Source organism: Festucalex cinctus, chromosome 16, assembly GCF_051991245.1.
Source record: "Festucalex cinctus isolate MCC-2025b chromosome 16, RoL_Fcin_1.0, whole genome shotgun sequence".
Taxonomy (NCBI): domain Eukaryota; kingdom Metazoa; phylum Chordata; class Actinopteri; order Syngnathiformes; family Syngnathidae; genus Festucalex; species Festucalex cinctus.
In genome coordinates, this window is record NC_135426.1 from 10252748 (window position 1) to 10278864 (window position 26117).

The 26117-nt window shown below is 42.7% G+C and overlaps 3 protein-coding genes across 15 annotated transcripts in view; 2 read left to right on the top strand and 1 right to left on the bottom strand.

The window, feature by feature from the left end:
* The window catches only part of ppfia2 (PTPRF interacting protein alpha 2), a 43977-nt gene extending 41728 nt beyond the window's left edge, over nucleotides 1-2249 (top strand). For all 10 annotated transcript variants that reach the window (XR_013278997.1, XR_013278998.1, XM_077499778.1 and 7 more), the window contains one exon: nucleotides 1349-2249. Coding sequence is in view for 1 of the 10 variants with exons in the window: in XM_077499779.1 (XP_077355905.1) it covers nucleotides 1349-1360 (12 nt within the window). In the remaining 9 variants the exon portion in view is untranslated. The remainder of the gene's footprint in view (nucleotides 1-1348) is intronic.
* Nucleotides 1226-13536, bottom strand: acss3 (acyl-CoA synthetase short chain family member 3). 3 transcript variants are annotated; one of them, XM_077499784.1, is made up of 15 exons: nucleotides 13518-13536; nucleotides 11778-11922; nucleotides 11515-11703; nucleotides 11098-11232; nucleotides 10871-11011; nucleotides 8261-8341; nucleotides 7949-8196; nucleotides 7783-7886; nucleotides 4840-4935; nucleotides 4687-4750; nucleotides 3746-3827; nucleotides 3524-3646; nucleotides 3277-3376; nucleotides 3025-3200; nucleotides 1226-2938 (listed from the first exon to the last, which is right to left on the bottom strand). In XM_077499784.1, exons 2-15 carry the CDS (start codon nucleotides 11898-11900, stop codon nucleotides 2867-2869), a joined length of 1734 nt encoding a protein of 577 aa, XP_077355910.1. In that variant the 5' UTR covers nucleotides 11901-11922; nucleotides 13518-13536; the 3' UTR covers nucleotides 1226-2866. The 3 variants fall into 3 exon arrangements, with proteins under 3 accessions (XP_077355910.1, XP_077355909.1, XP_077355911.1); XM_077499783.1 differs by lacking the exon at nucleotides 13518-13536 and adding an exon at nucleotides 13146-13508; XM_077499785.1 differs by lacking the exons at nucleotides 1226-2938; nucleotides 3746-3827; nucleotides 13518-13536 and adding an exon at nucleotides 13146-13508 and having other exon boundaries at nucleotides 3055-3200.
* On the top strand, nucleotides 5940-25782 carry lin7a (lin-7 homolog A (C. elegans)). 2 transcript variants are annotated; one of them, XM_077499813.1, is made up of 8 exons: nucleotides 5940-5957; nucleotides 7797-8175; nucleotides 19411-19508; nucleotides 22350-22468; nucleotides 22555-22626; nucleotides 22785-22994; nucleotides 24197-24408; nucleotides 24718-25782. In XM_077499813.1, the coding sequence occupies exons 2-8, from the start codon at nucleotides 8147-8149 to the stop codon at nucleotides 24740-24742; spliced, it is 765 nt and encodes a 254-aa protein (XP_077355939.1). In that variant the 5' UTR covers nucleotides 5940-5957; nucleotides 7797-8146; the 3' UTR covers nucleotides 24743-25782. The 2 variants fall into 2 exon arrangements, with proteins under 2 accessions (XP_077355939.1, XP_077355940.1); XM_077499814.1 differs by lacking the exon at nucleotides 5940-5957 and having other exon boundaries at nucleotides 24197-24412.
* Nucleotides 25783-26117: the final 335 nt, after the last annotated feature.

Below are 26117 nucleotides of genomic sequence, written 5' to 3' on the forward strand. Positions count from 1 at the left end.
GAAAGGAGGCGAGGCGTGAAAGAAGCCTTTTTTTTTTTTTTTTTTTTTTTTTACCTGGAGGTTTGGCACGTATCTTTGCTACCAAGGCTCGCCTTTATTGCGCGTCCAGCTCAGATGAGTCACGTCCTCATTTTGGGATACACAAAAATACTCAAAACAAACTCCTATTCTGGATTGTGCGTTATTTAGTGCCCTCTAGTGGTGAACTAATAAATGCAATGATTTTGTAAACCCGAACATTCAAAAATAATACAATATATTAAGTACAGTACACAATACTCAATGTCTACAAAAACTACTACTAACTTAACTTTTTTGAGTTGGTGTAACTTTGTATGCTTTTGTGAGTAATTTGTACTATTTTTTTTTTTTATTAAATTGAACTAAGGATAACTTAAAAACATAAATTAGTGGTAACTGGTAACTTAGAGGGATATTTCACTTATTTAGCCCATTATAGCAATAAAAAGTTAATGTTTTGTCTATAATTAATTTGATACTTTAATTATTTTTCACGTACAATTAATACATTTAAAAACACATTTTGCAACTTGCTGTTGTCTGAAAATGACATCACGTGATCAGGTAATGACCAATCACAGCTCACCTATTGTCTAGGTTTGGTCATGTGACATTCACAAGCTGAGCTGTGATTGGCTACCTGTGCCCTTGTGATTGTGTCATTTTCAGTTGACAGCAAGTTGCAAAATGTGTTTTTAAAGGTACTAATTGTACGTGAAAAATAATGAAAATATCAAATTTATTATAGGCAAAATATTAATGTTTGACTACCAAAAATGGCTAAATAAGTAAAGTATCCCTTTAATAAAATTGAGTTATTTCGTAATTCAAATCTTATTTATATTATTTAAAAAAAAGGTGCTATTTACAAATAAAATTAACTTATATAGTACATACTACTACTACTAAAATAAATCTTTGTAATATAATTAAATATTTATATAATTAGTGATTTTGGTATTATCTAAAAAAAAATGTACATTGATGTGATTGATGTGACTTTTTTTTGCATTTTGTTTAAAATAAAGTATTAATTCATCACTAGAGGGCACTAAATCATACACGCTGTCACTTAAAAGGATGAAAAAAAAATACAATTTTTTTTTAAATAATAGGCTCTGATTGGCCTATTTATTTTGTCCTCACTGTTCACATGCATCAGCAACCATTTCCATTTGTATAAAGTACTCAAAATATCTGACAATAAGATGCAACGGATGTTTATTATCATTTTCACGACTTTTTTTGCAATTGCACATAGGGACCAGAGAAAACAGCTGCAGTGGCCCCTAAAATAAAAATGATTTTATTCTTTTATTTTTCATAGGCCCAATTCTGAACAGAGCCGCCAGACGGGCCCGGGTTCCTGTGTGGGGAGGGGGCGAGGCTGGGGGACGTCGGGGGGGCTCCGCCATTGGGATAACCTCGCACTGCCAAGAAGCCCCTCTTCTCTCCGCCTCACGCTAAAGCCCCCCGCCCGCCCCAGACCACTTCATGTAAATCTCCCCCCTCCCCTCCCCTCCCCATCCTGCCAGCCCTCAAATGTGGATGCCAGCCAGCCGCCACCTCCGGTGCTAAACTCTCCCGCAGCAGGCTGGTCGCCATTTCCCTAAAAGCGTACTGTGTATTTAAAGTAGGTTATGTAAATTCATATAAATATGACATTTTTTAAAAATATATATGTGTAAAGAAAAAAAGATTATTGAGCAAATAAGAAGTTAGTGGACCATAGATGAATAATATATGCTGCTCTCGGATCCTAGCAAACTTTCTAATTTTTGTTTTGGATTTTTATTTTGGGGGAGACAACCTCCATGTAAAAGGACACCGTCACCGCCCTCTTGTGGCTGGAGGACTAACAAGCACACGAGTGGAGAACAACCCCAAGTGACTTAGAGGGAAAATGGCCTCAGCTCATCCTGTGTGCACATGTATGTGTCCTTGCGTGTGTGTGTTTAAAAAAAAACAAAAAAAAAACAAACAAAAAAAACGCTTGGTGTGACTTGACATTTGCCGTCTTTGGAGCAAAGCCTAACTTCTGATGGACACAAATGTTTGTTTGTTTTTTCATTTTAAGTCTTTCAATTTGCACGAACGCGGACATCATCATGGTTCCATTTTGTGTGAATACGTTTTGATTTATTTATGACTTCTTGTACGTACGTACGTCGATGGAAAACCTAAAGTGGTGAGCAAAAAAAGAAATTAAAATGGAAAAACTACTGTTAGTGGACGGAGTGTCATTTAAAAAAAAAAAAAAATGATGTAAAAAGTGTAAACCATTTTAGTTTGCTTATTTTATAGTTTCGAACTTTGTTTTTATTTGAAATTGCTTAATTTTTTACTTTTCTATTATTGCAACTTGTTCATTTTTTATTTGCTACATTTTTATTTTATTTACAAATTTTTTTGAACTTGCCGGTAAGTTTGATTTATTTAAACTAGCTTAATATTTTTTTTTGTTATGATTTAATTTTTATTTAAACCTGCTACATTTTTTTAAACTATTTTTGTTTTTACATTTTAACCTGCTTCATTTTTTATTTCACATTTTATTTTAAGCTTCATTTAGTTTAACTTTTTCATTTTAAGCTTTATATGATTATGAGAACTTCATTTTTTTAAATTGCATGCTAGCATGCAATAGACTACTTTCTCATTCTAATGAGAAACCATACTTTTTATTACATTTGAACCTTTTTTTCCGTAGCATCTAATTTTTCCAGTTGTGCAATCCTTTTCAGATGTTGTTCTTCAAATGTGTTTTGAAGAGGATTGCACCTCCCACAGAACTCAACTGAACATCTTTTCCATTTGCGAAAGTGACTAGTTGTCTGCGGTGAGTTCAGGCGGCGTGCGATCTCAGAGCTTTCTCAATTTCCTTGAACACTTCAGGGTCCTCGATGGTGGGCGTGATCTGCGCAGAAAAGTTGCATGGTTGTCATGGAAACCTTCCTGCTGCGTTCAATGACCCAATAGTCCAAAACGAGAATAATGATGTACCTTGTACGGTTTCCCGTTGACCAGATTTCCCAACGAGGAGCGAGGGATCTTTCCGGAACGTGTCTTGGGAAGCCCGCGGACAAAGAGAACATTCCGGAACGCGGCCACGGGTCCCACCGTGTCCCGTACCAGCTTCACCATCTCGTTCGCGACCTCCTTTTGGCACTGCTCCACTCCTGGCGACACAAATGAGAGGCAATCAAATGTGATGGCTTGTTTTGGTGGGTTTCTTTAGTTTTGTGCGTCCCTTACCGTTTTTGAGCACGCACAAGGCGAGGGGTACGTGGCCCTTCAGAGGGTCCTCCAAACCCACCACGGCACAGTCGGCAACAGCCGGGTGCTGCAAAACTGACTGGGAAAAAAAAACAAAAAAAAACATAAATACATACGTATACATTGACATCCATTTGGTTTACAGGGCAAATCTGCCACATCCAAAATGGCGGCCACAGTAACGTGTGACAGCATTTAGTGCAAGTTTCTAAGAAAATGCTCCAACCTCCTCCAAAGCTCCTGCTGACAGCCTGTGTCCGGCCACGTTGATGACATCATCAGAGCGCGACATGATGTACAGGAAGCCCTCTTCGTCAACGAAGCCGGCGTCCATGGTGTCGTAGTAGCCCTGACGAGTACAGGAGTAATGGATGAGCGTTTCGATTACAAGTCTTGCTGCTGTTGTCCACCAGAGGGCGCCCTGACACCGCTCCATCCACAAACCCACCGGGAATTTGGTGAAGTAGATCTGCTTGAAAAGGTCCAAGTTCTGCCACAGAGATGATGCGGCGCCGGGCGGCAAAGGTAATCTACATGTAGTGCACAAGTAATAGAGTACACATCGGTTACTCCGATTGTGGCCTGAATGTTGACTCAAATGTCCTACGTCCTTTTCTCATTTATCCATCCTGTCTTTCTGTCCTTACTTCAATTTTGTCTACTGCTGTCTTTCCAGCCTTCTCTGTTGTCTTTTTTTCTTTTCCTTTACTTCAGTTGTGTCTTTACATTCTTTCCTGCTTTCTGCATTTCCCTTCCTTCAGTGCCGTATTCATATCTTTTTACCTTCCTTCAATCCTCTGTGTTGTCTTTTGTCCTGTCTTTATGTCCTTCCCCACTGTCTTGTTTGGTCTTCTTTAAATCAAGTTGTTAGAACCTTCCTAATATATCTTTTGACTTCCTTCAGTCCTGATTTTGTCCTTCTCTTACCTCATTCCTTGCCTGTTCTTTCCTTCCATTTCTCTTTAACTGACTCTGTCCCTTCTTCTAATTTACTTCTCTCCGACTTTCTATCCTTCAATGCTGTCTTTACATCCGTCGCTTCCCTTTTATCTGTACCTCTTGCATTCGTTCCTTCACTTTCACCCCTTCCATCTTATCTTGGCCTTGTCTTCCCTTCCTTCTACAAACTCATCTCCGTGCACATCAAAAAGTTCTTTTTTGCCCCCCTCTTTTCTCGTCAAAGTGCTAACAAAACATCCGGGTTTGATTCATGAAGCCATTCTTGTCCTCGTAACGGATTTAATTGCATCTGCAGCTGTTCTCCTTCTTTAAATATCGCCTTTAAAAAAACAAAAAAAAAGTTTCTTGGCAGTGGTTGCACGCAGGGGATTTACATGGCGATAACAGACAGGAAGCAGGTCTGATGATGATGGTGGTGGTGACGCTTACCTCACCACAATGTTTCCCAGAGTTCCCGGCTTCACCCGTCGCATGTGGTCATCGATCACCGTCACTGCAAAAGTGAAGACATTTCTTTATTCTTTCCTTTAAAAAAATAAATAAATAAATAGCATTTTTAAGGGGGCGGGGTTTGAACGCTACCGTCATAGCCTGGCACGGGTTTGCCGGCCTGGCCTGCGGGGGGCGTCAGTGAGTTGCCCAGGCCAATGCACGTGGAGGTGATGGGAGAGCCCGTCTCTGAAACATTAAAAAAAAAAAAAAGTTTACATCCTTCCTACTGGTCTCATTTTGCCTTCATATGTGTCTTCATGTCCATTCCTGTCGTTTCTTTTGACTTCTTTCATCATTCCATCATGTTCTGTGTAATTCCTTTCCTGTCCTTCAATCACTTCTTACAGTCCTTGCTTCTATTTGCTTGTTTTCTTCCTTTTCCCCCTTCCTTATCATTGTCTTTTCCTACTGTCTCATTTTCCTTCAATTGTGGCTTTAAGTCCTTCCCTGTTGTCTCCACCCACCCCCTTCCATTATTTTTTCAGTTTGTCCCCACTCTTTCCTTCCTTTGTGCCGCCACTTATTTTCATCTATAATTCCTTTCCTGGAGTCACTTCCTTCAATTCCTCAGTCTTCCTTCAGAATTTCTTGTTCTTTCCTTCCTTCCACCGTGTCTTTAAGTCCTTTCTGCCCTTTTTACTTTTTGTTCTTCTTTATTGTCTCTTTCTTCCTTACTTCAAATCCCATCCTTCCTTCCTCATTCCTTCTTTTATTCCACCACTTTCTTTCCTTCAATTGTGTCTTTAAGTCCTTCCCTGTTGTCTCTTTTGCTCATCAAGTTGAGTTTCCTTCTGTCAGTCCTTCTTTCAAATTGCTTTTTTTTTGCCTCGTTCCTTGCATTATTCGCCATTCCCAATGTCTTTGTCCTTCTGTAATGCCTCATTTCTCTTCCTTCAATTGTGGCTTTAACATGATCTCTTTCCCTTTTTTCAATTCTTCCTCTTGCGTTTACTGCACCACTTTCTTTCGTATTTTGTCTTTCCGTGCTGTCTTGTTTTCTTCCTTCAATTCAGTCCTTTTGTTCTCATTTATCCTTCTTCTTTCCTTCCTTTATTCCACCACTTGCCTTCATTCAGTCCTGCCTTCCACATTTCTTTAGTTTTCTTCCATTTGTCTCCTGCCTTCCTTCCTTCCTCACGCATTGTGTTCATTTTCTTTTTTTGGCGTGTGTGTTCCAGGGGGGCGTGCGTGTGGCGGTGTGACAGAAGGTGAGTGCACTCGCACCGCAATTAACATTTACCAGCGCGGGTGGGTGCGTGGTCGAACGTTTTTTTAATGAAGGGCCCGATTATTATTTTGGCGACACAATGAAGATCGTGATCCGCACACCGTTTGCTCATCAAAGCTCTTCGAACAGCTGGAAAGTGCACATTTGTTGCCCGGCAACACCGATGACATCAGCGGCCACCCCCCGCCTCCAAAAATAGCGCACGGATTAATATCAGCCTTCAAAATGGCAGAGCAGCAAGTGGGAGAAGCACTTGTGGCAAAATGATGACATCCAGATAACAGTGATCCCTTTTGATTGATTGATTGGGAATTTGAGGGAGCGACTCACAATATTAGAGACTGGGCATCAAAAGCAAGCCTTGTTATGTTCTAAGACAGGAAGGTGAGAGTGCAGCTGGTGGAAAGGCACGCCGCCGTCTGATTGGGGTGGCTGCACATGCAAATAACGAAGCGGCACCGGAGGAAGCCGTGTAGCACGCCCGAAAAAAAACAAAAAAAACAATCAAGTGAGGCCAGCCAGCCAAAGTGGGGATTGAATGTCACTTTACAACACGGCAATTTCAAAGAAACAACCTCAGCCGTCCTCAGTCTAAGTTCCTGGAACCAAAGATTGTAAGTCATTCATTTAAGAGAAGGAAATGTGCAATACAAAAATAAAAATAAAAAAAATCTGAAGATTTGCATGTTGCTATTTATAATGTAAGTATAGATGTAGACTTACTTGGAATTAGCATTCGAGCAGTGTTGATATTTGGAGGCCAATTCTGATATTTGGCAGAATAAAATTCTGATAACCAATTTAAAATATGTAAAATACCATTTTTTAAGTCCCTTAACGCTTACAAAAATAAAGACATGAATAACAGTCAGAACATTTGATTGTTCTATATTACTTTGTTCTTTAGTATTCACTTAACTACAGAGAGAAAAATCATACATATTTGCTGATTTTTATTTTATTTTTTTTTGGGGGGGGGGGGGGGGCATGGAATGTTTCAAAGTTGTTTTCTTGAATTGTAGTATTTAATGTGCAAAAGAAAATTAAGAGCTAATATCAGCTGCTTGAATCGGTCATGTCCGATTTACAATGCCAGTCCAATTTTCACGAACGACCACTCCAGGGTGTAACAGGGTAATTTTTCATATCACTTTTTTTTTTTCTAGTTAGTTTTTATTCCATTTTGACTTTTTTTATTTTTAAAATTCCGTTAGTTTTAGTTTTGCTTGAGTTATTTGGTTTTTGTTAACTATAATAATCTTGGGGTGTAGCCCGCCTCACCATCAATTAGTACCTTTAAAAACACAATTTGCAACTTGCTGTCGACTGAAAATGACATCACAAGGCCTCAGGTAACCAATCACAGCTCAGCTTGTGAATGTAACATGACCAAACCTCAAAAATAGGTGAGCTGTGATTGGTTACCTAAGTCCTTGTGATGTCATTTTCAGTCGACTGCAAGTTGCAAAATGTGTTTTTAAAGGTACTAATTGTATGTGAAATATAATGAAAGTATCAAATTAATTAGAGACAAAATATGAACTTTTTATTGCTATAATGGGCTTAAATAAGTGAAGTATCCCTTTAATGCTTTCAGACATTACACAAAGTCAAGATTGGCATTTGTCATTATAAAAAAATTGACACCAATATTTATTTGCTTATTTTTTTATTTATTTTTTAACTGAAAATGAATATCGGCTTCAGATATCAGTTATCGGCCTCCTTTACTACTAATAATCAGCATTGGTATCAGCCCTGAAAAAACCATATTGGAGCATATCTCTCGTTTGAATTTTTCTTACCCGTCTGCCACCAGTGATCCAGCACGGGAGCCCCGAAACTCTTCTTGGCCCACTCCAGCGTTTCCACGTCGCAGCGCTCCCCCGCCAAGAAGACGGCGCGTAGCCTGGGACGACAAACCCGTCAATCCCGGCGTCCTGGGTAGGCGGGGCCTTAAGGGCCGACTACCTGGGGAGGGGGTACGCCGCCCCACTTTTGGCGCAGGGGTCCTGCTGGCGGATGGCCCGGACAGCGGTGGGCGCGGTGAACATGGCGGCGGCGCCGTGCTCGGAGAGGACGCGGAAGAAGGCGCCGGCGTCCGGCGTGCCCACGGGCTTGCCCTCGTAGAGGACGCTGCTGTTTCCGTGCAGGAGGGGGGCGTAGCAGATGTACGAGTGGCCCACCACCCAGCCCAGGTCAGACGCCGCCCACCAAACCTGCCACCCGCACGTTAGCCGTCACACCAACACACGCTCAAAATTAGCGGGCGCGTCCACTTACTTCTCCCGGCTGAAGTCCGTAAATGTTGGACATGGTCCACTTCAGCATCACGGCGCACCCGCCGGTGTCCCTCACCACACCCTGGGGGCAAAAAAAAAAAAGCAACATTTTTGCAAATTTGCCTCACATTATTTCCAAAATGTCATTTTATTAGCTAATTAGCACCTCTCAAATATGTCAAATTATCTGCAACTACATGAAAAAATTATTTTTGTCAAGTACATATGTGAAGTGATATATATATATATTTTTTTGTAACATTTTTTAATATTTTTGTTAACATTCACAACAAATCAATCAAAAATACAAGCAAAATAAATATTAAAGCTAGTACATGGAAAATTAGAAAATGAAAAATTACTTGTTTCATTATTGCGAACAAATTACATTAACTGATTAAAAAATATATATACATTTTTTATAATAACTTATTTTATTTACAAGAAATCAAAAACTGACTTAAAATAAATGAACAAATGTTAAATTTCTATGTCAATTCGCACATTTTACTAATACTTTAATTCTATTTGCAAAAAAATCTAATACAGTGGACTCTCGCATCCTCACAGTTGGGCACCCAAAAATGTGAATATTTGCAGATTTATTTATTTTTTTCCCCTCAATATTTTTAAATATTGATTAATATTTGTAGTTTGTTTTTGGTGGCTTTCCCCTTCATTTTCCACTAGTTTTTCATGGATAATACATATAAAATGTTTATCAGTATTTTGGGGGGGTTTAAATCTCCCCCACCAATGCATTTTATTAATAAGTGTCAATTATAATTATGCAGATTTTCACTATTTACAGTGACTAGTGTCCACTGTAACCAGTTATATAATTAATCCACGAACCAATTATTTCACTTAGTATTTAAAAAAAAAAAAGTTTATATATATATATATATATATATATATATATATATATATATTAGGGGTGGGAATCTCTGACATGAGGCCGATTCGATATGTATCTCGATACACAAGTTGCGATTCGATTGAAAAACGATTATCTTTCAGAACAGAACGGTTCGATTAAGTTTGGGAACGATACAATTTTCGATTCGATACGATTAATTTCAATATTCAAAACTGATAGTGACATTTGTTGCTTGTAAACATTCATCTTAAAACACCACACATTTTTACAGTATCTACAAATGTGTAAAAAAAAGAACAACAACAATGTCTTCTATATTTTTATATATTGAATCAATTATTTAAATGGACCGGAACAAAGGGCTGGGCGATATGACTGAAAAATGTATCAGTTTCAATATTTATTAGTTGTTATTGACAGTTATAATTGTTTTTTGTTTTTTAATTCAAAATCAGGATCAGGAAAACAAAAGGCTGATAATTCAATTTGAAATATAAATATTTAACCTTTAAAAAGACACCAACACAATTAAACAGAATATGTCCACATTGTGAAGTATTTCAGAAACATAAATTTAAGACATGACATAAACCTACCGTCCAGCCAAAAGAAATATGAAGCCACCTTATGGAACAATAAATCTATCAAACACATTTTAACAACTTAATATATCCAAAAATATTTACAAAAGTTGCATTTCCCTTTTTATTAACAATTTTTGTTTTTAACAATTTTTGTTTTTCTTTGCCATCACATTCATTTTTGGTTAATGTATGACATCTTTTTTGTTTTTTTAATCTGAGACACGATGATGACCACAGAATCACTACTGTTTATATTTTGTTTTTTGGGCTGTCGTTCATTTTGAGTTTGATGACGTAATCGCGGGCACGTCTCAGTTCTCCTATCTGCTGCTCATGCTAGTTGTGTACATTGACAGGAAGCCACAAACTGAGAAATGAGATACTTGCAGTATGCTTTTAGCTTAGCTGGTGTGTTGGCTGTGGGACATACCTGTGTCGTTTGAATCCATGCATTGGATCGTCACGGGAGTTATTCTTTTTGGCTCGCGCGCAGTACCAACGCCGGCCCGGCACATACAAGTGCACCGAGAGGACTCGATAGCCATGGGAAATACCGAGATGTACGGCACCGGCTTCTGCTAACTGTCTGCATGTTGTCACTCGTTGTGAGCGCGTGCGCCGTGTCGCGAGCACGGCGGTGACGGTAGGCTCCCCACAAGGTGCGTAACGTCTTTGCATTATGTTTACAACATCCGGGGAATGAAGCGTCTCTGAGCGCTACTTTGCTAGCTCTCTGTAAACACGGATGTAGCTTGAATAGTGATGCTACTGAAATGTAAACAAAACAAGTAGAGCACGGTGCAGAACTCTTGCTATTGTTATGAAAACCATCAAGCCTCACTCGCAACCGATTCACAGCAACGCGATATCCGGTCCACAGCTTGACAAGCAATGTATCTAAGGATTCCCGGCGGATTTTGTATCGGTTGACAATCGATCTGCTACCGATACGGCCGTTTAGCTCCCCTTGACGGCCGATGGTTCGGTCGAATCGGTTTTTTGTCCCACCCCTAATATATATATATATATATATATATATATATATATATATATATATCATATTCATTTGAAAAATAACACCAAGAAAAAAAAAAAATCTAAATTCATTTTGGAAAAGTCGTGTATAGGTAAACCCAAGTTTGTTGACCTTCGGCGTTCCGGTGGTGCCGGACGTGTAGAGGATGTAGAGCGGGTGGTTGGAGGGAACGGGGACGCAGTCGTGAGGTTGGGCAGTCGCCATCTCCTCGTCCCAGTCCAGAGACAAGTCCCCGGTCATGGACACTTTCTCCTGTCAAGTCAGAAACAGGACATCAACGTTGCTTTTCCAACTTGAGCTACTTCAACTTCCTGGATCGCAATGACATGAGTCCTCACCATGTTGTCTCTGCAGTAGACAAGTACTTTTGAGGGCCTGTGAGAGCAGAGTTGCAAGGCCTTTTCCAGCAGGGGCACGTAGGCCACCTGGCGGCCCGGCTCGATCCCGAACGAGGCGGTCATGATCATTTTGGGCTGTAAAAACACAAAAAAAATCATCTTGCATTTCAGTTTGATCACCTCACATTGTCCTGTGTAGAAATTTGTTGAGAAAATAAAACACTTTCGAAAGTTTATTTTATTTTTTACAATTAAACATACACAACACCGGATCTACACATGACTTGTCCCATATTTACATGTTAAATATGACGCAAAAACATTTTACTAATAAAGTCCAGGAGGCATCCTGTGTGTTTGTTTGCGTCCTTCACATGTCGTTGACTAAATCAACAAAAAGCAAAAACCTCGTCTCACCTTGGCATGGTCAATGCGCACCGACAGCTCTTTGGAGGCGAAGCCGCCAAAAATGAGGCTGTGCGGCGCACCGATACGGGCGCACGCCAACATGGCATACATGGCCTGGGGCACCATGGGCATATAAATGACCACCAGGTCGCCCTTGCCGACCCCGTTCCTCACCAGGACGCCGGCCAGCCGCGAAACCTGAAGCAAAATACAAATGCTACAAAACGAAGACCGCCGACTACTTGTGGATTGATTCTTAAATTGCGTGCCACCTGGTCCTGGAGTTCCTGGTAGGTGATGATCCGCTTGGTGCTAGTCACCGGGCTGTCGTAGATGATGGCTGCCTGATGGCCGCGGCCACTTTCCACGTGGCGATCCACAGCGTTGTAACACATGTTTAGCTTGCCACCCACAAACCTCGTGGACAAAAAAAAAAATCAAATAAAACATCAAATTATATCTACTATATCATACAAGAGCTGAGTAATAGGGCATTAAAAAAAAATTTTTTAAAAGTGAAAATCCAATATCTCATTCTTTTTTTTTCGCCCTTTGCTTATACATTAGCATTAACTTGCATCAACTTCCATCAAAGTCACTGAATAAATAAATAAATTATATATATATATATAAATTATATATATATATATAAATATATATATATATATATATATATTTATTTATTTTTTACAGATAAAATGAAATAAATTGGGGGGGGGGGGATGCCACTGTTGTCTAAACATGTATGTAAACATCATCATTAATATATCAACATTTTAAATGTTCAACCATTTATTAATGTTAAATGAGCTGTCGAAAACATAGCTTGGATGGTCCGTCCAAGAGTAACGTCACATTCCCTCCAGCTTCTCTCAAATATTTGTTTCGTGAACGTACACACCTCGGGCTCAAAAGTTGATAAATAGACCAGTAGCAGTAACAGATTACTATGAAAGCTAGCAGTTAATATGTAAAACTTATTTTGGGGCGTCAGTGAAATTGCAATTGCGATATTGGCAGAAAGTGAAGCCGTTAATTACAACAATACAGGTGTTGACAGAAACACTAAAAGGTTGCTGATGAACATCTAAGATAAAATTTATGTTTGTAATTATGTTGTCTTGCCTTTTTGCTAGCTTTAGTTTGGAGAAACAAAGACGGTTTATCGGAAACAAAACTGCTACACAAAAAAGGAAAGTTAGCTATCCACTGTAAAATGACTTATTTTAGTGGCATACAGCTGTCTGTGATTGTCACGGGTTACCAAGTTATTAAATAGTTATGAATGTTGGTATTACTGTTTTGCAGTCTTTCGTACTTTAGTCAGCTATTGCTTGTTTGGCCAAACAAACGGCGGCTGTAAGCGAATGTTGTTTTGCTGTTTACTTTTTGTTTTGATTAGTTTGTTGCTGTGGTTTACTTTGTTATTTTTCTACAAACACCGTTGAACGGTTGCGTTTGTTTTACACTTTTCAAACATAACCTTTCTAATGGAAAACAAATAACATTTTAACCATAACATCGCTGTTTTGCAAAAAAAAATCGGTTTTTATACAGCAGGCGTTATTGTCGTGCTGGTGGTGCGTTCAAGTTGCACTTCCAAGCGTCGTCTTTTCTCTTTACTGCCCATAAAAACCTACCAGTTGGGGAACACCGGGTCCTCCACGTGCAATGTTTTGCTCCACGGTTCGAACCAACGTATGTCCTGACCCACTTCGGCCCAAAATTGCTCCGGCCGATCCCGGGCCGCCGCGAAGGCTCGGCCGTACCGTTCCGCTGCTGCCTCGCGTGCATCGTCCGCGCAGCCGCGTAGCAAAGTCGCTGTTTTCCCATAAACCCAAACGCCTCTCAGGCGACTCCCAAGGCTTCTGCTCCTCATGCACACTTGATAGATTTGCGCGTGCATGTTTGTTTCTGCTCCTTCTTCTTCTACTTTTGAAAACTTCTGCACAGTTTTCGCTTCCACACAAACACACGCGCGCACACACGCTTCCGGTAACGTCAGCAGCTACCTGAGTGGAGGGCTGCTCCAGTTTGCATCCTTAGGAATGTGAACTTTGAACTGGATTGATAACCACGCCTCTTTTTTCATATTGCCAACACTTACGCCATGACTTAATAAGATGTATGTAAAGTTTCATATTTTAAACAGATTTAAAGGAGAGCTGCCAACTTGTACTAACATTTTATTTAAAACGTTTATGCAAAATATGTAGAGTAGTTTATTTTAATACTAAAACATTAGCAAATGCTCGTTTCTGACATTATTCATAATTGAGTTACCATTAATAACCAATGATACTTAGCTATTTTTTATTTATTTATTTATTTATTTATTTATTTTACACACTTGGTATACGTTCCCCTCTGTGAGCCGGCACCTTAACGTGGTGGAGGGGTTTGCGTGTCCCAATGATCCTAGGAGCTATGTTGTCTGGGGCTTTATGCCCCTGGCAGGGTCACCCATGGCAAACAGGTCCAGACTAAGCACGGCTCAGAAGACCCTTTATGATGAACGAGATTAATGAAGGCACGTTTCCCTTGCCCGGACGCGGGTCACCGGGGCCCCCCTCTGGAGCCAGGCCTGGAGGCGGGGCTCGCTGGCGAGCGCCTGGTGGCCGGGCCTGCACCCATGGGGCCCGGCCGGGCACAGCCCGAAGAGGATACGTGGGTCCCCCTTCCCACGGGCTCACCACCGGTGGGAGGGGCCAAAGGGGTCGGGTGCAGAGTAGGCTGGGTGGCAGCCAAAGGCGGAGACCTTGGCGGACCGATCCCCGGCTACAGAAGCTGGCTCTCGGGACATGGAATGTCACCTCTCTGGCAGGGAAGGAGCCCGAGCTGGTGTGTGAGGCTGAGAAGTTCCGACTCGACATAGTCGGACTCGCCTCCACACACGGCTTGGGCTCTGATACCAGTCCTCTCGCGAGGGGTTGGACTCTCTTCCACTCTGGAGTCGCCCACGGTGAGAGGCGCAGAGCAGGTGTGGGCATACTTATTGCCCCCCGGCTCGGCGCCTGTACGTTGGGGTTCACCCCGGTAGACGAGAGGGTAGCATCCCTCCGCCTTCGGGTGGGGGGACGGGTCCTGACTGTTGTTTGTGCATATGCACCAAACAGCAGTTCAGAGTACCCACCCTTTTTGGAGTCCTTGGAGGGTGTGCTGGAGAGCGCTCCCCCTGGGGACTCCCTCGTCCTGCTGGGGGACTTCAACGCTCACGTGGGCAATGACAGTGAGACCTGGAGGGTCGTGATTGGGAGGAACGGCCCCCCTGATCGGAACCCGAGCGGCGTTCTGTTATTGGACTTCTGTGCTCGTCACGGTTTGTCCATAACGAACACCATGTTCAAGCATAAGGGTGTCCATATGTGCACTTGGCACCAGGACACCCTAGGCCGCAGTTCAATGATCGACTTTGTAGTCGTGTCATCGGATTTGCGGCCGCATGTTTTGGACACTCGGGTGAAGAGAGGGGCGGAGCTGTCAACTGATCACCACCTGGTGGTGTGTTGGCTCCGATGGTGGGGGAAGATGCCGGTCCGACCTGGCAGACACCAAACGTATTGTAAGGGTTTGCTGGGAACGTCTGGCGGAATCCCCTGTCAGAAAGAGTTTCAATGCCCACCTCCGGCAGAGCTTCTCCCTTGTCTCGGGGGAGGCGGGGGACATTGAGTCCGAATGGGCCATGTTCCGCGCCTCCATTGTTGAGGCGGCCGATCGGAGCTGTGGCCGTAAGGTGGTCGGTGCCTGTCGCGGCGGCAATCCTCGAACCTGCTGGTGGACACCAGCGGTAAGGGATGCCGTCAAGCTGAAGAAGGAGTCCTATCGGGCCTTTTTGGCCTGTGGGACTCCGGAGGCAGCTGACAGGTACCGGATGGCCAAGCGGAACGCGGCTTCGGCGGTTGCTGAGGCAAAAACTCGGACATGGGAGGAGTTTGGTGAGGCCATGGAAAGCGACTTTCGGACGGCTTCGAGGAAATTCTGGTCCACCATCCGGCGTCTCAGGAGAGGAAAGCAGTGCACCATTAACACTGTGTATAGTGGAGATGGGGTGCTGCTGACCTCGACTCGGGATGTCGTGAAGCGGTGGGGGGAATACTTCGAAGACCTCCTCAATTCCACCGACACGTCTTCCTTTGAGGAAGCATAGTCTGGGGACTCTGAGGTGGGCTCTCCTATCTCTGGGGTCGAAGTCACTGAGGTGGTTGGAAAGCTCGGTGGCAGGGCTCCGGGGGTGGATGAGATCCGCCCGGAGTTCCTAAAGACTCTGGATGTTGTGGGGCTGTCGTGGTTGACACGCCTCTACAACATCGCGTGGACATCGGGGACAGTGCCTCTGGATTGGCAGACCGGGGTGGTGGTCCCCCTTTTTAAGAAGGGGGACCGGAGGGTGTGATCCAACTACAGAGGGATCACACTCCTCAGCCTCCCTGGTAAGGTCTATTCGGGGGTGCTGGAGAGGAGGGTCCGTCGGGAGGTCGAATCTCGGATTCAGGAGGAGCAGTGTGGTTTTCGTCCTGGCCGTGGAACAGTGGACCAGCTCAACACCCTCAGCAGGATCCTTGAGGGGGCGTGGGAGTTCGCTCAACCAGTCCACATGTGTTTTGTGGATTTGGAGAAGGCGTTCGACCGTGTCCCTCGGGGAGTCCTGTGGGGGGTGCTTCGGGAGTACGGGGTACCGGGCCCCCTGATACGGGCTGTTCGGTCCCTGTACGACCGTTGCCAGAGTTTGGTCCGCATTGCCGGCAGTAAGTCGGATTCATTTCCGGTGAGGGTTGGACTCCGCCAAGGTTGCCCTTTGTCACCGATTCTGTTCATAACTTTTATGGACAGAATTTCTAGGCGCAGCCGAGGCGTTGAGGGGTTCCGGTTTGGTGGCCTCAGCATTGCATCTCTGCTCTTTGCAGATGATGTGGTGCTGTTGGCTTCATCAGGCCGGGGCCTCCAACTCTCACTGGAGCGGTTCGCAGCCGAGTGTGAAGCGGTTGGGATGAGGATCAGCACCTCCAAATCCGAGGCCATCGTCCTCAGTCGGAAAAGGGTGGAGTGTCGTCTTCGGGTCGGGGATGAGATCCTGCCCCAAGTGGAGGAGTTCAAGTATCTTGGGGTCTTGTTCACGAGTGAGGGTAGGATGGAGCGGGAGATCGACAGGCGGATCGGTGCAGCGTCTGCACTGATGCGGACTCTGTATCGGTCTGTCGTGGTGAAGAAAGAGCTGAGCCAAAAGGCAAAGCTCTCGATTTACCGGTCGATCTACGTTCCGACCCTCACCTATGGTCACGAGCTGTGGGTCGTGACCGAAAGAACGAGATCCCGGATACAAGCGGCCGAAATGAGTTTCCTCCGCAGGGTTTCCGGGCTCTCCCTTAGAGATAGGGTGAGAAGCTCGGTCATCCGGGAGGGACTCAGAGTCGAGCCGCTGCTCCTCTGCGTTGAGAGGAGCCAGCTGAGGTGGCTCGGGCATCTGGTTCGGATGCCTCCTGGACGCCTCCCTAGGGAGGTGTTCCGGGCATGTCCCACCGGTGGGAGGCCCCGGGGACGACCCAGGACACGCTGGAGAGACTATGTCTCTCGGCTGGCCTGGGAACGCCTTGGGATCCCACCGGAGGAGCTGGTTGAAGTGGCTGGGGAGAGGGAAGTCTGGGTTTCCCTCCTGAAGCTGCTGCCCCCGCGACCCGACCCCGGATAAGCGGAAGAAGATGGATGGATGGATGGATGGATGGTGTACGTTCCTCCATCTGGTGCTAAACAATAAAATCACTGCCCAACCACACTTGGGTTGTATTTAACTTTTTGCCACTTAGATTTGGATTTATTCTTTAATAAATGTTTGTTTTTAAACAAGTCATTATTTTAGGTGATACTTGGTGTGAAAACTCAACTCAACTTTATTTATAAAGCGCTTTAAGAACAGGCGTTGCTGTATACAAGGAGTATATTTGCCCAAGTCTATAATTTTTGTCAGCTAAAATGATCAACGCTCACCATTCCAGGCATTAAAAAAAAAAAAAGAAAGAAAAGAAAATCTAATTTGATGGCTCATCCTTGCGGAACAAAGTCAAGCGGCAGACAAATCCCAACCACTGGTATGCCCCCACCCTCACCCACACCCACCACCCACCACCCACCACCCGACTTCTCCCTCTGGCCCCTAAAAGCTGACATCTGCCTGCACAACTGGATGACTATGCCACATATGGTGAAAATGTAATTAATATTCCACATCATGTTACCATTATTGCCATGGAAAACCTGAAACGAGCGAAGCCTGAGGGTGGTTGACCTCCATGCACCACACACCCCCACCACAAGAGGGTGCTAAGATTCACACCCCCACCCCTTTTTGGTTCCTCACTCTTGTTTTTTTTTTTTTTTTTTTCATCCAGGTACCATTGACTGAGGTTTTTTTATTATTATTGCGAGGATAACATGCAAAAAACAAACTACATTTTTAGAGATAAGAGAGCCCTGAGCAACTGTGATGTCATTTTCAGTCGATGGCAAGTGGCAAAATGGCCGTCCCCTTGAAAGTATAAAAACTGGTGGATTTTACTGCTTAATACATATTCCATAAATGTAAAATTAATCAGAATACAATGTATAGACTAGTGGGAGTGTATAGAACAAAATGTTTTGACTTGACTATCCCGTTTAAAAACATTATTGATATTTAAATTGGGTCGTGTGACCAAGCCATTTAGGATTTTTTGGGGGGAGGCGTGCAGAGACAGTACATGCGACGTCAGATGTAAATGTTGCCTAGCAACAAGTGACATCACTATTTATTCATGAATCTGTCACATATACTTAACTACTTTGGGTCAAACGACTTGAAACAATTGAAACTTTTTTTTTTCTTTTTTCTCCACCTTTTTTTTTTTTTTTTAAACTGTAAGGGATGTTTTTGATTGGACAGTTCAGAAAGCCAGTGAGAGGTTTTTGCTGTGTGTAAAAGACGTCAACATGAGGATTAATCCCAAAGAGCTTAAGTTGATCACTGTCAACCTCTCTGGATGAGAGGATGGCGGACGGAAGGATGGATGGACGGATAGATGGATGGATGGGAGGATGGATGGATGGCTGGATTAGGTATGAGTTAAGCTTGTGCACGTGAGTTTGTCGGCCACATGTGATGGAGTCGTGCATGTGGAGTGGAGCAATCGTTCGCATGCTTCTGCTTGTCTGCAGTTTTCAATCAATAATTCACATTGTCACATAACACGCACAAACAATCCCATTTAGTGTCAAGCCACAACTCATTTGAATGGTTTTTCATCTACAAAATGTCTTTAAAGCCCCTTTCTCTATCATTATGATGTCATTAGATTTAAAAAAAAATATATATTTTAAATGCAACTGCATTTTAATGATAATTGTGTTTATGTCTCCATCATATGCCTTTTTAATTTTTAAATGCTTTTTAATGATTTTTTTCCCCATTTTTTTAGAAAGTTGTATATTTTATTCTGGGTTCATGTCATGCTCTACCATTTCATTTTTAATGTATGCATGGTTATGACAGCTTATATTTTTCTATATTTTAAAATAAAAAGTACATAATTTATTGTGGGTTCATTTACTGCTTGTTTCCATTATAATCTTATAATATATCTTATAATATAGTTTAGTGTACCACTCACTCTCACTATGATGTCATCAGATGATAACAGCCCTTTGTGCCCCAAAAAATGTTTTAATTTTAAACCATTCATTGTCAATTGTATTAAAAAAAAAAAAAAAGCCTATATTATGCTCCATTTCCCCTACTTTTAATTTCTGCTTGATTGTGTAATTTTCCCCTCTTAAAAGCATCTCTCTCGCTCTCTCTCTCTCTCTCTCTCTCTCTCTCTCTCTCTCTCTCTCTCTCTCTCTCTCTCTCTCTCCCCCCCTGTTTTTGAGCTGCTGCAGGCTGCATCCATCCAGCGCTCGCTCGCCTCCTCCACTAAACATTTTTAGTCATCCAGTCATGGCGACGGTACTCCAACAGCCGCTCACTCTGGATCGAGGTAAGGAGCATTTGTCCTCCTAAACGCGAGCTGCACTTGTTTACTATAATGTCATTTTAAAAATCGTATTCATAATGATCACGCTCTACGATCTGTTCAAATATTTTTACGCCAACGACGTCGTAATTCCGACGCTCCATCCAAATGTTGCGTTCACGTGCTGGACTTGCACGATGGTACGTTCACGTGTTCTCAGGCGAAAATATGGTGCGGTCGTTGTTGTTATTATTCTAATTATGTAACCTGCCCGGCGATAGCATGCGCGCACACGCATGCTAGCCAGGCGTGCACGTGTGTGTGTTTTTACTTTTATACATGCCGACGTTGTTAAATATTTAATAATTTGTCATTTTGAAGCGCTCCTGTGTTAGATGTGGCTAATCATTTGAAGAGTTATAGTAAGAGCGGCTGTTAATATGACACTGATGACAAAGCATGTTGAATTAATAGCGCTCTAATGGTTATTTTTCTTCGTATTTGCATACATTTTTTTGATAGATTTTACAAGCGCCTCAGAAAGACACTGGCTTAAATATATTTCTACATTGGTGGAAAGGAGATACCAGATTACGCACAGCAATCCCAAAAGCGGGCGTTGACTATAAATACATTTATGATTCCTCCTTCTCATTTTGCAACCCGTCAATCACTTGGAAGAGTCGTTAGGAATGTTTTCATTCATGTTTCGACATGTTGAAGCAGAAAACACTCCTTAGTATTGTTTTATACAGCGGTGTGCGAGCAAATTTCAAACTCATTAGCTCAATATTAATGCACGATTGAACATTTTGACATTATTGGCTATAAACAAACTTTTTTTTTTAAGGGTGTTTGTGTAAAAAATCGTTTGTGTAGCAGAATCAATTCTGGGGGCGGGTACACCGTCGCACTTCCTGTTATTGTTCTGACGGAAATGACTTCCCTGATGATGTCATGGTTCGAGGGGGTCCTCTGGGGTCGTTCCTCTCCCTCCGCCTGCTTTGTGTGCTGCTGGAGGGGGCAGTCCATGTTTTGGGCCTCTCACATCCGGCGCAATGACCCACTTGTACATAATAGCGAGTGGAGTGCAATTACACCGTCATGTTTTCTCCCTGCACGGTCACTAAAGTCTCATGATGCCAAAGGAGAGGAGAGAACGGCGCACTCTGAAGAATCAATTCATCAAGCCTATCTATGCGTAGCTATGAAAATCGGGCCTGGATGCGACTGAATCGAGTTGAAGAATGCGTGTAATGTAAAGCTCAATTCGATTTTAGTCGATTAATATTCCTTCAGCAGCCCACTGAGGTGGCCAACCCGTCGGGTCTGAATTAATTGGGCTGCCATCTGGTGGAGTCCATTCTCGAACAACCTAAGCCCAATTAGCCAAGGAGTTTAGCTAAAAAACACTTTCTACTCCAGCGTTTTTATGCAACAAGCCTGTGAGGTCTGATTTAATTGCACTGCCATCTAATTAATGTAGTTCTCGAATACCTCCAATACAACACAATATCACTGGTAAGTTTGTGTGAACGCAACAGATTCTTGATCAATTATTTGACGAATCAAGCCTATCTAGGCATATTTATAAAAACATTCCTGTTTTTGAAGCTTGTTGAGAAATAATGAAGGGCATATGAAACAGCCAGAAAGAGATGTAAATTTATTATTATTATTTTGTCATGTGTTGGGGTTGGATCCCAGAAGCGCAGACACAAATAAGATTTTAACTCTTTATTCACACAACTTGACTAAACGAAAAACAATGAGAATGCATCGAGAGTCACGAGCTGTGGAGATGCACAGAGGAACAGAGGTAATAATCCGACCAAACACACATTTCTCAGACAGCTTATGTTGACAGTGAATCGATCTCATTTGTTGCAGCTAGACATGCGGGTACCAGTACTGACATGGAATCATCTGATTGGCTGTTGACCCAGTAAAGAGATTAAAGATTCTTGACATCACATAGTTCCTAACATCACATGGCATCACATAGCCTAAAACCAGTTGAAACTAGATGCAGGTTACATCCGTTCAAAACAGGCACTTGTTACATCAGTACAACACAGACACTTGACCTCTCGGTCATGACCCAAACTTAATCCTGGCGTGACCCAGTCATGAGTCAAGACCCAAACATTACCCCTGCATGACCCGAGTCATGACATTTTTTTCTTTATTGTTCTTCCTGCAGCCCATTTAGGCAGAAAATTTGTGGGGCCTAATGTCCATCCATCCATCCATTCTCTTGACCGCTTATTCCTCACAAGGGTCGCACGGGGTGCTGGGGCCTATCTCAGCTGGCTTTGGGCAGTAGTCGGTGTACACCCTGGACTGGTTGCCAGCCAATCACAGGGCACACAGAGACGAACAACCATCCACACTCACAAGCACACCTAATTTGGCGCGCCCACTTAACCTGCCATGCATGTCTTTGGAATGTGGGACGAGACCGGAATACCCGGAGAAGACCCACGCAGGCACAGGGAGAACATGCAAACTCCACACAGGAAGGCCGGAGCCTGGACTCGAACCCGAGTCCTCAGAACTGGGAGGCGGACTTGCTAACCACTTAGCCACCGTGCCACCCGGGCCTGAAGTCATTGCATTAATTCAAGAGTGGACTCACCAAATTCTGAATGATTAATTATACCTATCTGGGTAATAAGTTAAATTATGAATGCTTTTGCTCTTGACTGTTGACTGTTAAATGACTTGAAAAGCTCAACTATAATGAGATCATAATTTGTCCTGTTTCATTTGATTGCTGTTTATGCAGCAGCCGATTTAGACGGAAAACTCGTCGAGTCTGAATAAATCTCTTTTTTTTTCTTCTTTTTTTTGTTTGCCCACCAGATGTCGCCAGGGCCATCGAACTGCTTGAGAAGCTGCAAGAGTCGGGCGACGTTCCAGGTTACAAGCTCCAGTCGCTGAAGAAGGTGCTCCAGAGCGAGTTCTGCACCGCCATCCGCGAGGTGAGGACCCGATTGCGTCCAGGTGAAGCAGCATGCGACGCTCATAACCCTCATACTGCTAACCCCGCGCACGTCTCTCGACGCAGGTGTACCAGTACATGCACGAAACCATCACCGTCAACGGCTGCCCGGAATACCAAGCCAGAGCCACGGCTAAGGTAAGAGCAGGCACCATAATTTCATGGCAGGATATTGCTGATTGCTAATACGCGACATGGACAAAAGTATTGGGACACGCTCCTCTGCATATTGTGCATGACTGTCAAGCAAATGGAGTATGTAATGTCTGATCACCATGTGGCAAATCCTGATCCAGGCTACGGTCGCCGCCTTCGCCGCCAGCGAGGGCCACTCGCACCCTCGGGTGGTGGAGCTTCCCAAGACGGAGGAAGGGCTGGGCTTCAACGTGATGGGCGGCAAGGAGCAGAACTCGCCCATCTACATCTCACGCATCATCCCCGGCGGCGTGGCCGAGCGCCACGGCGGCCTGAAAAGAGGTGACCAGCTGCTGTCCGTCAACGGGGTGGTGAGTACAATCGAGACTTGTTGAGGGACGGATACAAGTATAAGACAGGAAGTCTGCCATTTTGGTTTGGAGCAGCCATTTCATGGTTGTTTCCAGGGATCCTTGCCGCATGGTTCTTCTTTATTGAAAATTCTTCCGCAAATCCAGTTTGACTTAGCAACATGAAATTTGATAGACATGTCTATCATCTGCAAAAAAAAGTCTCAAGAAGCCATGCCTGAAAACACACAGAAAGTCCACCATTTTACTTTGAGGTGGCCATTTTAAAGGCGATTTTCAAGTATCTTGCTTCTCGGATTATGATTGAAAATTCAGCCCATGAAACCAGTTTGATTTAGCAACATGAAATTTGGTAGACATGTTTATCATGAGTAGACCTGCAAAAAAGTCTCAGGGAGCCATGCCTGAAAACGAACAAAAAGTCCACCATTTTGCTTTGAAGTGGCCATTTTAAAGGTGATTTTCAAGTATCTTGCTTCTCGGATTATGATTGAAAATTCAGCCCATGAAACCAGTTTGAATTAGCAACATGAAATTTGGTAGACATGTTTATCATGAGTAGACCTGCAAAAAAGTCTCAAGAAGCCATGCCTCAAAACACACAGAAAGTTCACCATTTTGCTTTGAAGTGGCCATTTTAAAGTCGATTTTTCAAGAATCTTCTTCTCGGATTATTGTCGAAAATTCAGCCCATGAAAACAGTTTGATTTAGCAACATGAAATTTGGTAGACATGTTTATAATGAGTACACCTGCAAAAAAGTCTCAAGGAGCCATGCCTGAAAACGAACAAAAAGTCCACCATTTTGCTTTGAAGTGGCCATTTTGAAGGTGATTTTCAAGTATCTTGCTTCTCGGATTATGATTGAAAATTCAGCCCGTGAAACCAGTTTGAATTAGCAACATGAAATTTGGTAGACATGTTTATACTGTAATGAGTACACCTGCAAAAAAAGTCTCAGGGAGCCATGCCTGAAAACGCACCATTTTGCTTTGAAGTGGCCATTTTAAATTAGATTTTTAAGAATCTGGTTTCTCAGATTTTTATTGAAAATTCAGCTCCCGAACCCAATTTCACTTAGCAATTTGAAATCTGTCAAGCATCTTAGACCCACCACTGCTTCTCAAGGAGCAATGGCCAAAATTCCCTCACAGTGTTTTTAAAAGTCTGAATTTTCTGTTGAAATGTTTGGCTGTTTGCAGAGTGTGGAGGGCGAGCACCACGAGAAGGCGGTGGAGCTGCTGAAGGCGGCCAAGGACAGCGTCAAGCTGGTGGTACGCTACACACCCAAGGTGCTGGAGGAAATGGAGGCGCGCTTCGAGAAGCTGCGCACCGCCCGCCGCCGCCAGCAGCAGCAGCTGCTCATGCAGCAGCAGCAGCAACACAACATGTCCACGCAGCAGAATCACACGTCGTAGGTGAGGCGCTTCATGGCTGTGACAGTGTGGAGAGCTTGACACTATAATAATTTCACTAAAAATCAATGTTGGATAATTAGAGAGTGAGAGTGCAGTCGCGTTGAAGTAGCCATTTTAGCCACTTAGTCTATCATGAGTAGATCCACCAAAATGCTTGGAAAATCTCAGGAAGTCCGCCATTTTGGTTCAAAGCAGCCATTGTTGGATCTTTTTAGTCATATTTCCGTTTTTGCATTGCACGCACTTTGATAACCTGCCATACAACAGACAACTGCTCTCAGCGTGGCTTTGTCATCGTCTTCCAGGTTGTTCCAGAAGAAGAAAAAGTAAAGGCCAATGTGACATTAGGTGGATCTCTTGGAGGTGCCGACCAATTCGAAGTTCTTGGAGTGAGGAGGACTCTCCTGTCAATCCTGGCGTTCCTGAGCCGAAAAACAACGCAAGCGTTTTGTCATAGATTTTGTGCTTGAGGGGAAAAATGAAAGTTTTTTTTTTTTTTGTTTAACCTTTTTGTTTTCTCTTTATTGTCTTTCTTGACACTGGTCCACCTGTTTTTTTCCCATCATGCCTCATCATGGTGCTCGTGTATGAACGTTGTTTTTGAGGCAAAAACTGTTTTCCGTGGTAGCAAAAGACTCGTTTCGTATTCTGTAGCTTTAGCAATAAACATACAGCCGGGAAAGTGTCAATAAAAATAATGATTTGGATTAGGAATTAATTACTTATATATAAATAATTATCTAAACATAGCAGCAAAAAATATATATTTTAATTTTCTCTCTCTCAAATGTGTTTAATTATTAAATCTTTTGTAATAATGTCCTTTCCTTCTCCCTTGTTGTGCAATAATTCTTTATTAGACGAGCAGAATGTCAGCCTCTTACTACCCAAATACACCAGATTTATCTTCAGTTGTCATAGTTAAATTATATTTATGATCAGAGTTTTATTGTTCCCTTTGTGTACATGTTGAAAGATGATTATGGAAGATCTTTACATTGTGCAGATGATGTGGGTGTTGGTATTTTGACAATCATTGCTGGTGAAAATGTGGAATGTTTTTCTTCTGACACAATAATCCAGTGTTCTTTCTTTCTTGTTCAAACACTCCATTTTTGCGTGTGTATGTTTATATTTTCTTTACTTATCATTTTGTCTTGTATCCATCACAAACTGACCAAAAAACATAAGAATATGTACTTTATCCTCACATTTTATAATATTCATGTGTGGTCACTTCATTTAAAGTGCAACACGAGACACACTGCCAGATTTGTACCAGTCATATAATAATAATGGGCTCGCATTGCATTGTTTTCTATCTTGAAATCATTTAAATGAATAAATAACAAAACATTGTTGATATGCAATTGTTATACATACTATATTTGTATGAATAAACCCGTGTGCTTGTGTACAGTGAACACAATGCTCTTATATTCACTTCATTATCCTCACAGTATCTATCTATCTATCTATCTATCTATCTATCTGACTCCGTGCCACAAGGAGGCAGCAAACTAGCATATATACGCTAGCAATGGGTATACCAAGCTAACTTAAGTAGCATGACTGGTGTTGAAATTGGCGTGTCAGGTAATGTCACTTCTTCATCTGCATTGTCCGTTCACACGAAAAGGTTGGCTGATTAACAGTATATAATGTGCATATTAAACAACGGAATATTACTTTTACGCTTATAAAA

Excerpts from the sequence above, each read along its gene's own strand:
- lin7a (XM_077499813.1), top strand. The coding sequence starts at position 8,147 with ATGTACGAGTGGCCCACCACCCAGCCCAG. Across the intron at positions 22,469-22,554 it reads TCTGCACCGCCATCCGCGAG|GTGTACCAGTACATGCACGA; the intron begins GTGAGGACCCGA and ends CTCTCGACGCAG. Across the intron at positions 22,995-24,196 it reads TGCTGTCCGTCAACGGGGTG|AGTGTGGAGGGCGAGCACCA; the intron begins GTGAGTACAATC and ends GGCTGTTTGCAG.
- acss3 (XM_077499783.1), bottom strand. The coding sequence starts at position 13,411 with ATGCACGCGCAAATCTATCAAGTGTGCATGAGGAGCAGAAGCCTTGGG. Across the intron at positions 11,012-11,097 it reads TCTACTGCAGAGACAACATG|GAGAAAGTGTCCATGACCGG; the intron begins GTGAGGACTCAT and ends CTGACTTGACAG. Across the intron at positions 3,377-3,523 it reads CAGCAGGAGCTTTGGAGGAG|TCAGTTTTGCAGCACCCGGC; the intron begins GTTGGAGCATTT and ends TTTTTTTCCCAG.